This window comes from Elaeis guineensis, chromosome 10, assembly GCF_000442705.2.
Source record: "Elaeis guineensis isolate ETL-2024a chromosome 10, EG11, whole genome shotgun sequence".
NCBI lineage: Eukaryota > Viridiplantae > Streptophyta > Magnoliopsida > Arecales > Arecaceae > Elaeis > Elaeis guineensis.
In genome coordinates this window covers 71,622,177-71,635,976 of record NC_026002.2, presented here as the reverse complement: position 1 = coordinate 71,635,976, position 13,800 = coordinate 71,622,177, and the positions used below count along the sequence as shown (strand labels likewise).

General features: G+C 40.4%; 1 protein-coding gene across 1 annotated transcript; it reads right to left on the bottom strand.

Annotated features, from left to right (window-relative positions):
• Window positions 1–3,928: 3,928 nt before the first annotated feature.
• On the bottom strand, window positions 3,929–9,721 carry LOC105032827 (actin-101). Its single transcript, XM_010907399.4, has 5 exons — window positions 9,548–9,721; window positions 5,505–5,574; window positions 4,991–5,384; window positions 4,299–4,912; window positions 3,929–4,201 (listed from the first exon to the last, which is right to left on the bottom strand). The coding sequence occupies exons 2-5, from the start codon at window positions 5,562–5,564 to the stop codon at window positions 4,136–4,138; spliced, it is 1,134 nt and encodes a 377-aa protein (XP_010905701.1). The 5' UTR covers window positions 5,565–5,574; window positions 9,548–9,721; the 3' UTR covers window positions 3,929–4,135.
• Between the last annotated feature and the right edge of the window lie 4,079 nt (window positions 9,722–13,800).

Below are 13,800 nucleotides of genomic sequence, written 5' to 3'. Positions count from 1 at the left end.
CTATGATTGAGCAGGTGTGAAGGGTTCTCTGGTCTATGGTGGAGGACAAGGCCCCAAGATCGAACAATTTTCCTCCTCTTTTCTTTCGGAGGTATTGGCCCATTATCTATTTTGAGGTTGTGACTGGTGTGTAGGAATTCTTCACCACTGGTCAGATGCTGGAGACCTAGAACTAGACGTTCATTGCTCTATTGCCGAAGCGGTAGGATGCAATGAAATGGTGCATTTCAAACCAATTAGTTTATGTATGGCCTTATATAAGATCCGTGCCAAGTTGATGGTTTGTAGATTAAAGCCTATCCTTCCTCGGCTGATCTCTTCGGAGTAGGGGGTATTTGTGGGCAATCGCAGCATTTCTAACAATATTCTTATAGCTTAGGAGTTTGTGCAGGAGGCGATCAAGCTTGATATGGAGTGAGCTTATGATCACATAAGCTGGCGATTCTTGGAGGATGCTCTATTAAATTTTTGGCTTTCACTCCCGATGGATTGGTTGGATTATGGCGTGCATTCAAAGCCCATCTTTTGCTATTTTGATTAATGGGACACCATCAAAGTTCTTCTGCTCCACTATGGGTCTGCACCAAGATTGTTCTTTATCTCCATATTTTTTTATTATTTGCACTGACGCCCTTTCAAGAGCTCTTCAAGATGCATCTCTGGAGTTAGTCTTGGATCCTTATGTACCTACCCCGAGGGTCCATCCAATGTCACATCTTCTTTTGTAGATGATTACCTGCTAATGGGCTGGACTATGGTATGGAGTGCCATTCGCTTCAAGAGGATCTTGAAGGACTATTGCAGCAATTGGGTCAGAAGGTGAATCTCTCCAAGTCAGCAGTACTCTTTAGCTTGAAGACACTGATGCATTTGCGGCATCTAATTCGAGACAGATTAGGTGTGGCTAAGCACAGTGGGGCTCTTCAATATCTAAGGGTCCCTATCTCTGGTCGTAGACTGAGGAGGGCTAACTGTGAAGGGATAGAGCAGAATATCTGGGAGCGACTGGAAGGTTGACGGTCTCAGGTTCTCTCCATAATGGGTAGGATTACTTTAGTGAGGTCCATTCTTATCTCCATGCCCGTCTACCTGCTTTTGAATTCTATTTTGCCCAAGGCTCTGGCGGTGAACCTCGAGTAGCATTTTTAGAGCTTATTGTGGTGATCATACCCTAGTGGTGGTGGTCGTGGTATGCATCTTTTCGCTTGGAACATAGTATGCTAGCCGTCAGGAGAGGACGTGCTTAACATTCAGTCCTTGGTTATGAGGTGAGAGGCTTTGATTACTCGACATACCACTAAGCTATTGCTTGACCCTAAGTCTATGTAGAGCTCGATGATGTGGGTGAGGTATGGCACATGGCCAACCAATGGAGTGATTTAGATTAGTCAGTGTGCATCTTTTTTATGGAAGGATATTTGCGTGCAAGGCCCTGATGTGATCCCCTAGACAAGGTAGCTGACGGGGGATGGTCGATCAATGAGTATCCTGTTTGATCCTTGGGTGGTCGACATGCCATTGGCTTGATAGCCGACATTCATCAGCATTTAGTTGACTGAGTCGATAAGGGTTTGTGATCTTCTTTATACTGATGACGGAGGTTGGAAGTATGATGTTGTGACCGGCCTTTTTGGGGAGCAGATGTGCTGACGACTGCTCTCGTTGGTGATTCCTCTTCATCGTGGTCTGGATGTTAGGGTTTGGAGTTTTTTCTACATGGTGAGATCTATCACAGCTGACCTCTACCGACTATATCAGCAGGAGCCCACTTGACACCTAGATGGTGGATGGATCTGGAAGCTTGGGGTGCACCTGAGGATGAGTCTCTTCTTGTGGATAGTAGCCTGGAGACCATTTTCGATCAGAGCTATCCTGAGGAAGAGAGATATAGATATCCAGTCAGTCTATCCCTGCTGCGATATGGAGGAGATAATGGTACATTTCCTCTTTTGATGCCTGCGGGCCAGATAGGTCTGGAGGCTGGTTGGTCTTCACTATTGGATTGCCTAAGTTGAGGATCCAGTTGAGACTTTCTTAGACCTATTGAGGTTGAGAGCTAAGAATGTTGTATCTCGAGACATAGTCTTTAACGCAGCATTTATTGCCCAGCATATCGATTGGCCAGGAGCAGTTTGGTCTGAGTCCAGGAGGATCTTGATGCTATTTATCTTGAAGAGAGCTGTCACCCTAGCAGCGGAGATGATCGATCTGATCTCGAGATCTTCAACGATCTAAGATTCTTACTCTGCTTGTGTAGCGATCCGATGGATGTTTATTACTCAGGAGCCCCCTCTTCCGAGGTACCTTAAGATTAATTTTGATGGAAACATCCAATGCAGGCTTAGAGGCGCCGATTTTGTGATCCATGGGCCTGACTCCAGGCTGATCACGGCAGGAAGATATTAGCTCTTCGAGCCTCCTGTCCCTGAGGAGGAGCTCTAGATTGCATGGGTTGGAATTGTGTATGCTTGAAGGACCCTACATACAGATCATGTTATCATTGAGAGTGACTTTGCCACACTGGTATCCTGCATTCAAAGGTGTATGCAGAGAGCTCATTCTCATCATATTTTATGAGACATCTCCATTTTGTTGTCCAGATATATAGATCTATCTATCAGGCACATCTTCCAAGAGGCTAACACTACAACTGGCTAAATTACAGCTTATGTTGCGAAGCATACTGAAGATCTTTTATGAACCAATCTGATGTTGATTCCTAAACCTTTTAAGAATTTTTTGCTTTCTAACTCTCTTAGACTTATTCACATAAGACTTGTATGAATGCTCCACTTTCATCATAATATATATATATATATATATATATATATATATATATAATAAACACATGTAAGACTCTGTACAATGGCTTATGATTAGAAGACGCAAGCGATCCTGGAAGATGATGGAACAATTCTCATATATACTGCAGACTCCTTTTTCATTAAGGTGCAAATCAACAGAAACAAAGCTGTTCTCACCGACCCAAAATACTTACCTCGGAAGCTTCTCAGTAGGTCCACAATCTCAGCGAAACTGACGTACCTAGTTACGGGCGGAAAACGGGCCTAGAGACCCGAAAATTGACAGAGCCAAGAAACAACTCTCATTTTGGCGAAACAACAACACTACAGCAAATTCAAGGTAACGATCGTCGGCTGTCGAACACCATTAAAAAGGCTACCAGAGAAAAGCTAGCATAGAAAACTCACACCACCGAAAATGCTGAGGGAGGCTTATCCAAAAAAAGAAAATGCTAAGGGAGGTAAGTTGCACCTTCGGACACGTCATTAAGCCATATTACAAAATAGATCGCGACTTTCCTGATTCCTTTGGCAAACAAACACATAATTAACCGAAACTGTCATCGTCCATTAACTTTCTAATCATTCCGTATTGCCACGTGGGCTTCTCTTGCCGAACCCCGAAAGTGAGACCCTGATGCTGACCCTTCTCATCTTTATGAGCGGCACAACCTCACCTCGACCATCCGACACTCCAACAGCCATTACTAACGAATTCGATACTAGAAGTAGAAAAGCACAAGGCCAATTACTGATGTATTTATAACGGTAAGAAAAGCTAGCAATGTAATATATTCTTGTGGACATCTCAAGCTACTTGATGATGTAGCTTGACAGGTCCATTAGCTTGTCTATAGGCATGAATAAAATCCCTGGTGCTCTAACATAAATTTCTTATGCCCAATAATCAGATGATACTCCTGAAATTTCAAGCACTACCAGAAACAAGTATAGCATCCCCTTAAGAACAGAAGATAACGATCCTCCTCTCACTTAGACTACACTGATTTCTCATACAAACAGGGCATTGTCTCATACCAGTCAGCATCTCCAACAAGGGCACGGTGAACTGTTATGAGAACCCCACTACAACCACAGACTAGATATGAATATAACGAGATGGATAAGAGGAGAAAATCTGTTTACCATAGTCATTGCAAATACCGGATGGCACCTCAGTCTTAATTATTCTAACCAGGAAAGCTTCTCATGAAACCACTTCAGAAGCAAATTCTTACGTACTCCAGCAAAACCACAATTTCAACCAGACCTGACATTGCATGACACAAAAACTGCCTAGAGAACATGCAAAGCACATACCACAAGCAAGCTCAGAAGCATTTCCGGTGGACAATAGATGGACCAGATTCATCATATTCACCCTTGGAAATCCACATCTGCAAATGAAAGTTAAAAGCAATCAGTTATTATTCATCTCCAAATATCAGGCAACAGGGGCAAAATCCAGTGTAGTACAAAAAAAAAATTTCTCACCTGCTGAAAGGTGCTGAGGGAGGCAAGGATGGAGCCTCCTATCCAGACACTGTATTTCCGTTCAGGTGGGGCAACCACCTTAATTTTCATGCTGCTTGGGGCAAGGGCTGTAATCTCCTTGCTCATGCGATCAGCTATACCGGGGAACATAGTTGATCCCCCACTGAGCACAATGTTACCATACAAGTCTTTCCTGATGTCCACATCACACTTCATTATAGAGTTGTATGTAGTTTCATGAATTCCAGCAGCTTCCATGCCAATTAAGGATGGCTGGAACAGGACCTCTGGGCACCTGAATCTCTCAGCTCCAATTGTGATCACCTGCCCATCAGGGAGTTCGTAGCTCTTTTCCACAGCAGAACTACTCTTGGCTGTCTCCAGCTCTTGTTCATAGTCAAGAGCAACATAGGCAAGCTTCTCCTTCATGTCCCTCACAATTTCGCGTTCTGCCGTTGTAGTGAAGGAGTAACCTCTCTCTGTAAGGATCTTCATCAGGGCATCTGTGAGATCACGACCCGCAAGATCCAAACGAAGGATGGCATGAGGTAGGGCATATCCTTCATAGATTGGAACAGTGTGGCTAACACCATCACCAGAATCAAGCACGATACCTGTTGAAAAAGAGCCAGCCATACTAGTTGAATAGGTTATGATGGTGTAATGTTACCGGCAATCAAAATGGTACAAACCAGTTGTGCGGCCACTAGCATAGAGTGAAAGAACAGCCTGAATCGCAACATACATTGCAGGCACATTGAAAGTCTCAAACATGATTTGGGTCATTTTCTCTCTGTTAGCCTTGGGGTTGAGCGGGGCTTCAGTGAGAAGTACTGGGTGCTCTTCGGGAGCAACACGAAGTTCATTGTAGAAAGTGTGATGCCAGATTTTCTCCATGTCATCCCAATTGCTGACAATTCCATGCTCAATAGGGTATTTCAGAGTAAGGATACCTCTTTTAGATTGTGCCTCATCACCAACATAAGCATCCTTTTGGCCCATCCCAACCATAACACCTGTATGGCGAGGTCGGCCTACTATGCTGGGGAATACTGCCCGAGGTGCATCATCACCAGCAAATCCAGCCTATTTAATGAAGGCGAATCAAATATGAATGCCTGTTGGAGGCTATGCAGGGAAATACTAGTATAGATTCTTTTAAGAAAAAAAAAAGGATGACACACAAGGATGGAATAATTAACTTACCTTCACCATTCCAGTTCCATTGTCACAGACAAGAGGTTGGATATCATCAGCATCGGCCATTTTCTATAATCTGTGAAGGTACTACACATGAGACAATGTAACTTTAACTGGCATAGGTGACTACTCTATGCTGTTGAATTCAACAATGCAATCAAGCCTTATTTTCGAATTATTACTCATCCCCGATTACCAGACATTTCAAAAGCGAAGGAATGAATAAGCGAAAGCCTTGTAGTTCTAATTATTTAAAAACTGGCAATTTAATGAGGCTGCCAAGAAGAGAACAATTTTTTTCAGAATTAAAAAGGGTAAAAAAAAAAAGCTAATTCACAAGGAAAAATCCATTTCACTTCTCAAAGAGTAATTCCAAGCTCTGGATTAATAAGTTTCACATCATTAATCAAGTATGGATGTGAAAGATTTATCATGCGTTTGATATGCTATGGTTCTGTTGTCCTAACAAAACAGGATATACAGAAAGTATCACAAAACCAGATCAATAATTAGTGCGGTAGAGTCATGCAACAATTGCCGATACATCCACCAAGCAGAATAAATAGGAAAATTTTTATAGATTACTTAAGTAAATATAGATGTTTAAACACAGCTTAGAAGAAGATAAGAGATCTACCAGTCCATGTATGATGTATCTGAAAATGAAGAAGAGCCAAGAAGTGCTGAGCAACATAAACTTCTTATGTAATAGATGAGAAAGTCTCAATTAAACCTTATCCAAAGCCACACATACGGGTGGAGAGACGGACCAAACAACAAACTGTTATGTTCAGGTGTCAGATTAGTTCATTGGTTCATTGAGATTTTTTGCAGGTAAATATCAAAGGATGGCTTACTTATCAACAGTTAGTGCCTTGATTTGATCACGAATAAAGGATCAAGTTGATGACTATCTTGATGAACTGCAGAAAATATACCACCAAAAAACAAATTATAATGTTCAGATGTCAGATGAGTTCATTGGTTCGTTGACATTTTTTGCAGGTAAATATCAAAGGATGACTTAGTTGTCAACAGTTAGTGCATTAATTTGACCATGAATAAAGGATCAAGCTGATGGCTATCTGGATGAATTACAGAAAGAATACTACCACCAAAACATTGAGGATAATGGCAGTTATGTATAAGATAGGACCTTTATAGCAGGAATCTTCTACTTAAGGTAACACACATGCTCCAAAAATCTTCTCAAAAGCTCAAATCTAAACTCACTTCCTCAGCACTATCTTACATCAAGAGTTTTCAAAATCTGCTTCTCTATGCCCACTTTCACTCCCAATGCAGGTGGCAACTAAGGTTCATAGGACTTGATAGTCCATTAGATTAGGATTTCTTTTTAGTTATCTGACTTACAATCCCATGTAATAAGGATAAAGATATGGCCATTACTTTTATTTCTTTATTTTTCTTTTTGGAGGCTAAGCCCCAACTTTATTCACACTACAGCTAAAAATATCAGCAAATACAAGGTTAGACAAAAATAAAGGAAAACACTGCAGTCCAACATTTCAAGAGTAACCATCGGAAGCCAGCAAATATGCTGGCTGGTTTTCTTCATGATAAACATATCTAGCCCAAAAGAATGAAAAAGATATAGGTGGTTATTCAAAGGGATAATTTATCAGGTTATATTTATTAAAAGTCATTCTACTTGGTAAAAGTCATAGTCAATGATTGCTGACTTGGAATTGGACCCCGTGTCGGCCAATCGACAGTACGAGTCGGTATGCCCTCACATACCGTACCATATCGGATCCAAACCGATACGAAAACGAGAGATGAACCAAGGAGGAAAAGGAAGAGAAAGAGAGAGGAGGGAGGGAGGGAATAGAGACTAGTGAAGACACCGATGGTGGCCACCAAAGGGCCGCCGAAATGGCTGCCGTTGCCACCAAACAGCCAAAAACACCTTGTTGGCCCCCGCATTCTGAATCGAACGCCAGAACCACACCAATTAGCCACTAGTATTGTTCGGCACTGTGCAAATCAAGATTTTCAAAACCGGTACCGGACATTGTTCTGATCGGCCAGCGGCACAAATTGATACGGCCCCATATCGGATCAGACCGATGCGAACCGACAAAGGGAGGAAGAAAAGAAAGAAAGAGAAGAAAAGAGAAAAAGAGAAAGAAAGAGGAGGGGAGAGAAGCAGGTTGAGGCAGCGGAGATGCCACCAGTAGCCCCTTGAGGGCTGCGCGGGTCCTCGAAGGGCAATGGTGGCCATTGTGGCTCTGCATAGTCTGTGGGAGAAAAAAAGAGAGTGAGGGGGGAGAGAAAGAAAAGGACCGAGGGGGGGTCCAACAGAGAGGCCACCGAAGGGCCTCTAGCTAGCCGCTGGGTGGCACAAACACCACCTGCGGTTCCACGATCGTGAAACTGGGACGATCATTGCCGGTTTCATTGTTGTCAGGTTTTTTTAAAAAAAATTGAAATAGTGAAACTGGCAAACTCATTGCCGACTGGAGTTTGCCAGCTTCACTGTTTCTTGACTTTTTTTAAAAAAAATTTGAAATAATGAAACTGGAAAACCCATTGCCAGCTTCACTATTCATCATCGTTTTTAAAAAATACGACACGATCGCTCCTGTTCTGCGACTGCAGCTTTGTCTACGCATTTTTCACCGTTTGATGGCCACGGTAGCTATCCAGCGGCACCAGAGATCCCTCTTTGCCACCGTCCTCGCGTCCGATAGCATCCCTTGCCCCTCTTTCTCTCTTGAGGTTATAGCTTCTATTGGGCAACACCGAGCGCTGATGCCTCTACGACCCTCTCGTAGCCTCGACAAGCCAACGCCACCCTCTGACGGCAACATCGACATTTTCCTCCCCTCCTCTCTCTCTCTTCCTCTCATTCCCTCTCTTTCTCTCTCGGTGCCGACATGTGCTGTTTTCCAAGCTGGAACCATCCCGATTCTCCGTCAGTCCACTTCGACACGCCTTGGACCATCCGGTTCAGGATGGTTCTAAAAATCATGGTTCGAATCGCCTGGTTCGGGGCTGTTCGACGAACTATGATTATAGTACGATAGGAATAATAAAAAAAAGGTTCTTATTTATCCAAGGTTGTGACAAATTGAGATTTGAGGTTACTTTTTCAAGGACAAAAAATCATAATTCAGGAAAAAAAATTCAGGAACAATTTGAAAACTGTTAGATATCATCATGACTAGAGAGATAGAACGAAAATATCCAAAAACACCTCAACGAATAGGAGAAATACCAAAAGTCCAAAGATAGCTATACCTAGTAAGAAAAAAATCATGAATTATTCATAAAAATACCATAAATCCATAAGATTAGGATCTTAAATAAAAGTAGGATCTTGAACTCGGACAGTAAAATATCAAGAAATGAGCTGCTGATGAAAATCATGAGAATGGTGTAAAGAGAGAATGGTGTAAATTTTCTTTTAGTAAGAGAACTTAGGCCCTCGGACAATTTCAACCTCACCACCCCGCCGCCCTCCCCCCCCCCCCAAACAACCCGGGCCCCCCAACCCCAGGCCGAAGAACTATCATACTGGATTTTGAGGAAAAAAAATGAATAGAATGTCATGGCAAGCCAAGGTAAACAAACTGATCCATAACACTTAAAAATCCCAACTAATACAATCCTCATATAAATCACACACCACTCTCAGCAAAGAAGCGACTAAGAAAGTTATGACGCAATTAACGGCAGATCACCAAACATCGAGACATCAACTCGAAAATCCCTCACACATCACCTGCTATTTGCACGATCGGTACACCAGTTAAGTTTCAAAATCAAGAAAACTAGCTTAGTTCCACGATCCACCATAATAAAACCTACACCAGCGCTCGAACCTCCCCGATCGGCCCTAAAACCTAAAGATCCTCCAGATCGAACCACAGAAAGATCCCAGAAACCCATCGTTCTTTAGGTTTTCACAACTAAAAACAAGTATCCTGCATCTGATTCATATTTGCATGCAAAACCAGATAAAGAACACGATATCGAGCAGATCAGAGGAGGGAAAACTAGATCTGGAGAAATCGAGAGCTGACCTCGTCGAAGACGGCGATTAGGATTTTTTCTCCCTTCCTCCGAAGCGACGGAGTAGAGCGAGAGATCAAAAGAGGGAGGAATGGGGAAACGCACTCTCGCCGAGACCAAGAAATGGCGAAGGGGAGAAATGGGAGCGATTGCCTTTTATACCATATGAGGGCGAATGAGCAGACTGAAGCGAGACCAGAAATTTAGTCTTCTTTGGACTTTATCTGTGGAAAAAATAATAATAAATTTTGAATAGCTTGTCTGGACGTCCAGCTCAGAATGACGATGTACGCGCTTTCGCATAAGATAATTATATACGGACATAGGATCCGCCGTTCATGTTGCTAGGATTGGGATAATCTGGAGGTCTGCATAGGGATTTCCGTAGGAAGAGGTTTGGCCATGATGGGGGAGGATGTTCCGCTATTGTTGGGCTCGTCAAATCATAGTTTGAAATGGGCCGGACATGCGACAGCTGTTAAAATGGTGGTCTTGATTTCCTCGGATTCTCTGGCTAGGACGCCTTTCGATTTTCGAGTAGAAAAAAAAAAAAAAACTTATTGCTTAAAAATAAGAAAGAAAACGAATTTGAGCTGGGGTGCAGATGGGCCAGCTAAAGACATTATATTGAACTTTTAACCTAGTGAACCGGCCCAAAGATTAAGCATGTTAAGACACTACATAGATGTAGGTCTTATTTACGGGATTTTACCATAATAAGCTAATCAGTTGGAATAGGAATATGGGAACATTTTGGGCTTAGTTGGTTGATTCAAGTCGGACATCGGTTGTTAATGCCATTATTGGTGGGAATCCAAAATAAAAAATTTAATTTTTTCTAAAATTTCCTCCAAATATTTTAACTTTTGCTTTTAATTTTACTGTTTACATATTCATCATCAAGCTTTTAATTTCTAACTATTAGGCTCCTGATTACAGATCTTAATGGATCAGTAAAAGTTCAAACAGTCATGTGTATTTAATCTCATTTTTATTTTTTGATCTTTAGACTTTTTATTAAAGGTCTTAATGAGTTAATAAATGCCCCAACGATTATATTGGATGGCTATATAAAAGATAATCTTGAGATCTGATTTAAGATATCCTATCTAATCCTCTTCTTCTCTTTTTTTTAAAAAAAATTTAAGGAGGGCCCAAGGCCCCTCATTTATTATAATGATACTAGAATAGATACAGATTACATGGATCCCAATGCATAGTTATTTACAAAGAGAAGGACAAAAATACACGAACAAGGAAGCTCCTTATCCATGAACGTAAATGATGGTTTCTTTTCTGTGCTTACATGGGTAGAGGTTGGAAATCATGTAGACCATGCACGAGAGAAAAAAATGAATTGCTGTCTGAGTTAGACACCCTGCATAGTATGAAGATGATTTCTAACATTCACCAAGTCATCCTTCAAAATATGGACTATCCAGCTATTGAAGAAGAAGATAATCCACTTTGAGAGTTTGGGGGCTGAGAGAGCTTCGAAGTTGAATACCTTGTTATTTTGTTCAAGTCAAATACACCAACAACAAACAGACAGTAGGAAGTCGAAAGCTTTGTTCATAATCTGTTTTGGTAAACCCGACCTCCAATCACCCCAGATGTCAGACAATCCAGAAGAAAGATGGTAGCTCTTTATACACTGCAGCAGCTGGGTTCATATTGAATATGAGTAAAAACACGAAATAAGGAGATGATCAATTGTTTCAAGGTGGTTACCACGGAGAGGGTAAGAGCTTGGGCCACAAACTCCTTTCTTAGCTAGAATGTCAGCAGTAAGGATCTTTTTCTGATAGCTTAACCAACTGAAAACTTTAATCTTTTCTGGGATGGGCAGTCTTTATATAATCAACCCTATTTGAGATCTCCTACCACTATTTTGGAGGAAACGATAACAGTTTTTGACCGTAAAACTCTTGTTGAAAATTGTATCTCAAAGTCAATCGTCAGCTTGTTGACGGTTGAGCTTATCATTATAATTATATTGAATTATTAAATTAATAAATATTATTTAATTTTTTCATCACTGTGTATATCTTATTTTGAACTCCTGTCATATGATGAAGTTCTTAGGACTATTTGATTCGATATAGGAGGATATATCATTTAGTTCTTAAATCTTAAGTTCACAACCAAATGATATACTATTATTAAGATGATAGCTATATCAAGTATAGGTTGCTGTGTACCATGTACATTGGTTGTCTTCTTAACCAAGGAGTGTGGAGATACTGGCATGGCATGCAAGTGAGATGTAGGAGTATATCTCACTGAACGTAACATACTGCTGAGCACTTTGTTGTCAAAAGTAGCTCGCGAAGCATATGGATATAAATGTTCCTCCGATCTGAGATCACCACAGTAACTTGTAAGCAACTCATTGTGCTTTGGTGCCAGACTATCTGAATTTTTAATTCAGTGATGAAAGATTTCTGGGCACAGTTAAGTATTTGTGAAGTCGATGTGTAAGTTAAGATAGAATTGACCCCTCTAAATAAGTAAGAGTTAATGTATCAGTATGTTTCAATTCAGTAAAATTTCGATCAGAGTAATCCACATGATAGATTTGAAAAATTAAAATACAATATGGGTGACCATATCAGGATTGACAGTTAAACTCTAGGTCACCTTGAGCATTTGGATCAAAGGGATGAAGTATACAGTAACCATATGCCAATAGGTTCTTGAATGATGCTTTACAATCTTTCGACCTATTCGGATGTCAGGTATCATTGGTAGATGATCATTTTGATTGGTATAGAAAAATTATTTCTTTACTACCGACTTAGGTTCGAACCTATGGGGTCATACTCAACAAAAAATTTCTGACTGATCATATGGCTGATCGATGATTAAGAATCGTTCTAGGATAAAACAGTCAATTCGATTGATGATTAATCCTATACAAAAGTTATAATAAATCAATTTGCTAATTATTGATGAATTGTAAGAGAATTAATTAGTAATTAGATTGCTAATTAGTTCAATTTGATTGAATATTGATGTTTGGATTAAATCTAATTGAATTGGATTCAATTTGATTTGACCTGATTATGTTATGAGATGACCTAATCGCTTAGGATGTTCGATTCCTGATTTGATTAGGACTTGAGCTCAATTAATTTTTAAGTTGATTAGCATTTAACTGAAGCTATTTGCTATCTAATTAGATTAGGTTTAGTGATCTAATTGGGTCTAACCTAATTCGGTTGGGATAAGAATCTAATTAGATGAGAAATTAATTCGAATTCAAATCCCTTGTACCTTCTTTTTCTGTGCCCTCTATTTCTTCACACGAGAAATTTTTTGCATGAATTTTTATTCACATCCAGAAGTAGTTTCATGCCCACATCTGATCTCTTTTTGAATTAAGAATTGGTTGGTTTAAATTTGAGTTCAAATAGATTTGAATTTGAATAAAAATCTAATGTCCAAATTGAGTTGGACTCTTCTCTTTACGCTACCAACTTTCTCCACACAAAAAGTATTTTTGCATAAGATTTTTTGCACCATTCTGATATTGGTTGACCACTATCTGAGTTTCTAAGAGAAAAATAAAATTTGATTCAAAATTTAATTCAAATTTGATTTGAATTAGTGATAAAGATCAACCAATGTTTGAACTTGAACCAAAACTACCTAATTCTTATCCTCATCTTTCATGGGACGTCACCCTTAAGAAGGGATGAGTTTTGTGTGACAAAAAGAGTGACTTTTGGCATTAGAAAACTCTATGTTGGGGCATGAGAACCTGAGAGTGGGTTGGGCTTCCGTGTATGAGAAACAGAGGAGGAAATCTTCCTCTTGGGTGTGAGGTCTAGGGTGGATTTTAAGGTTTCTACTTTGGATTTTGTGAGAAAAAAATACAAGAGTGAGTCTTGTCCAATCTCCCACACCACTACCTCCTCATAAGGCTTCATCTTCTAATCCAGAAGAGTTTGAGAGATCTGAAGAAAGGAGCTTGGATCAGCCATCCAGTATCTTCGACGTGAGCTAGCCCTCCCGAGAAGGATGATCCAATCAGGACTTCGAGTGGACGATCTGTAAAGGCCAGACAATCTGTGTGACTATTCGACATCAGCGAGAGCTTCGTACCATATCTACTAATAGTAGAGATCATCAATCCATGATAAGGTGATGAGTTCTGAACTCAATCGATGTGATCTAAAGGTCAGATCAGATTCAGGGCATCGATGTGATCGATGTAGTTTTTATTTTATATCAAATTTTATATATAAAATTTTTATGTCAT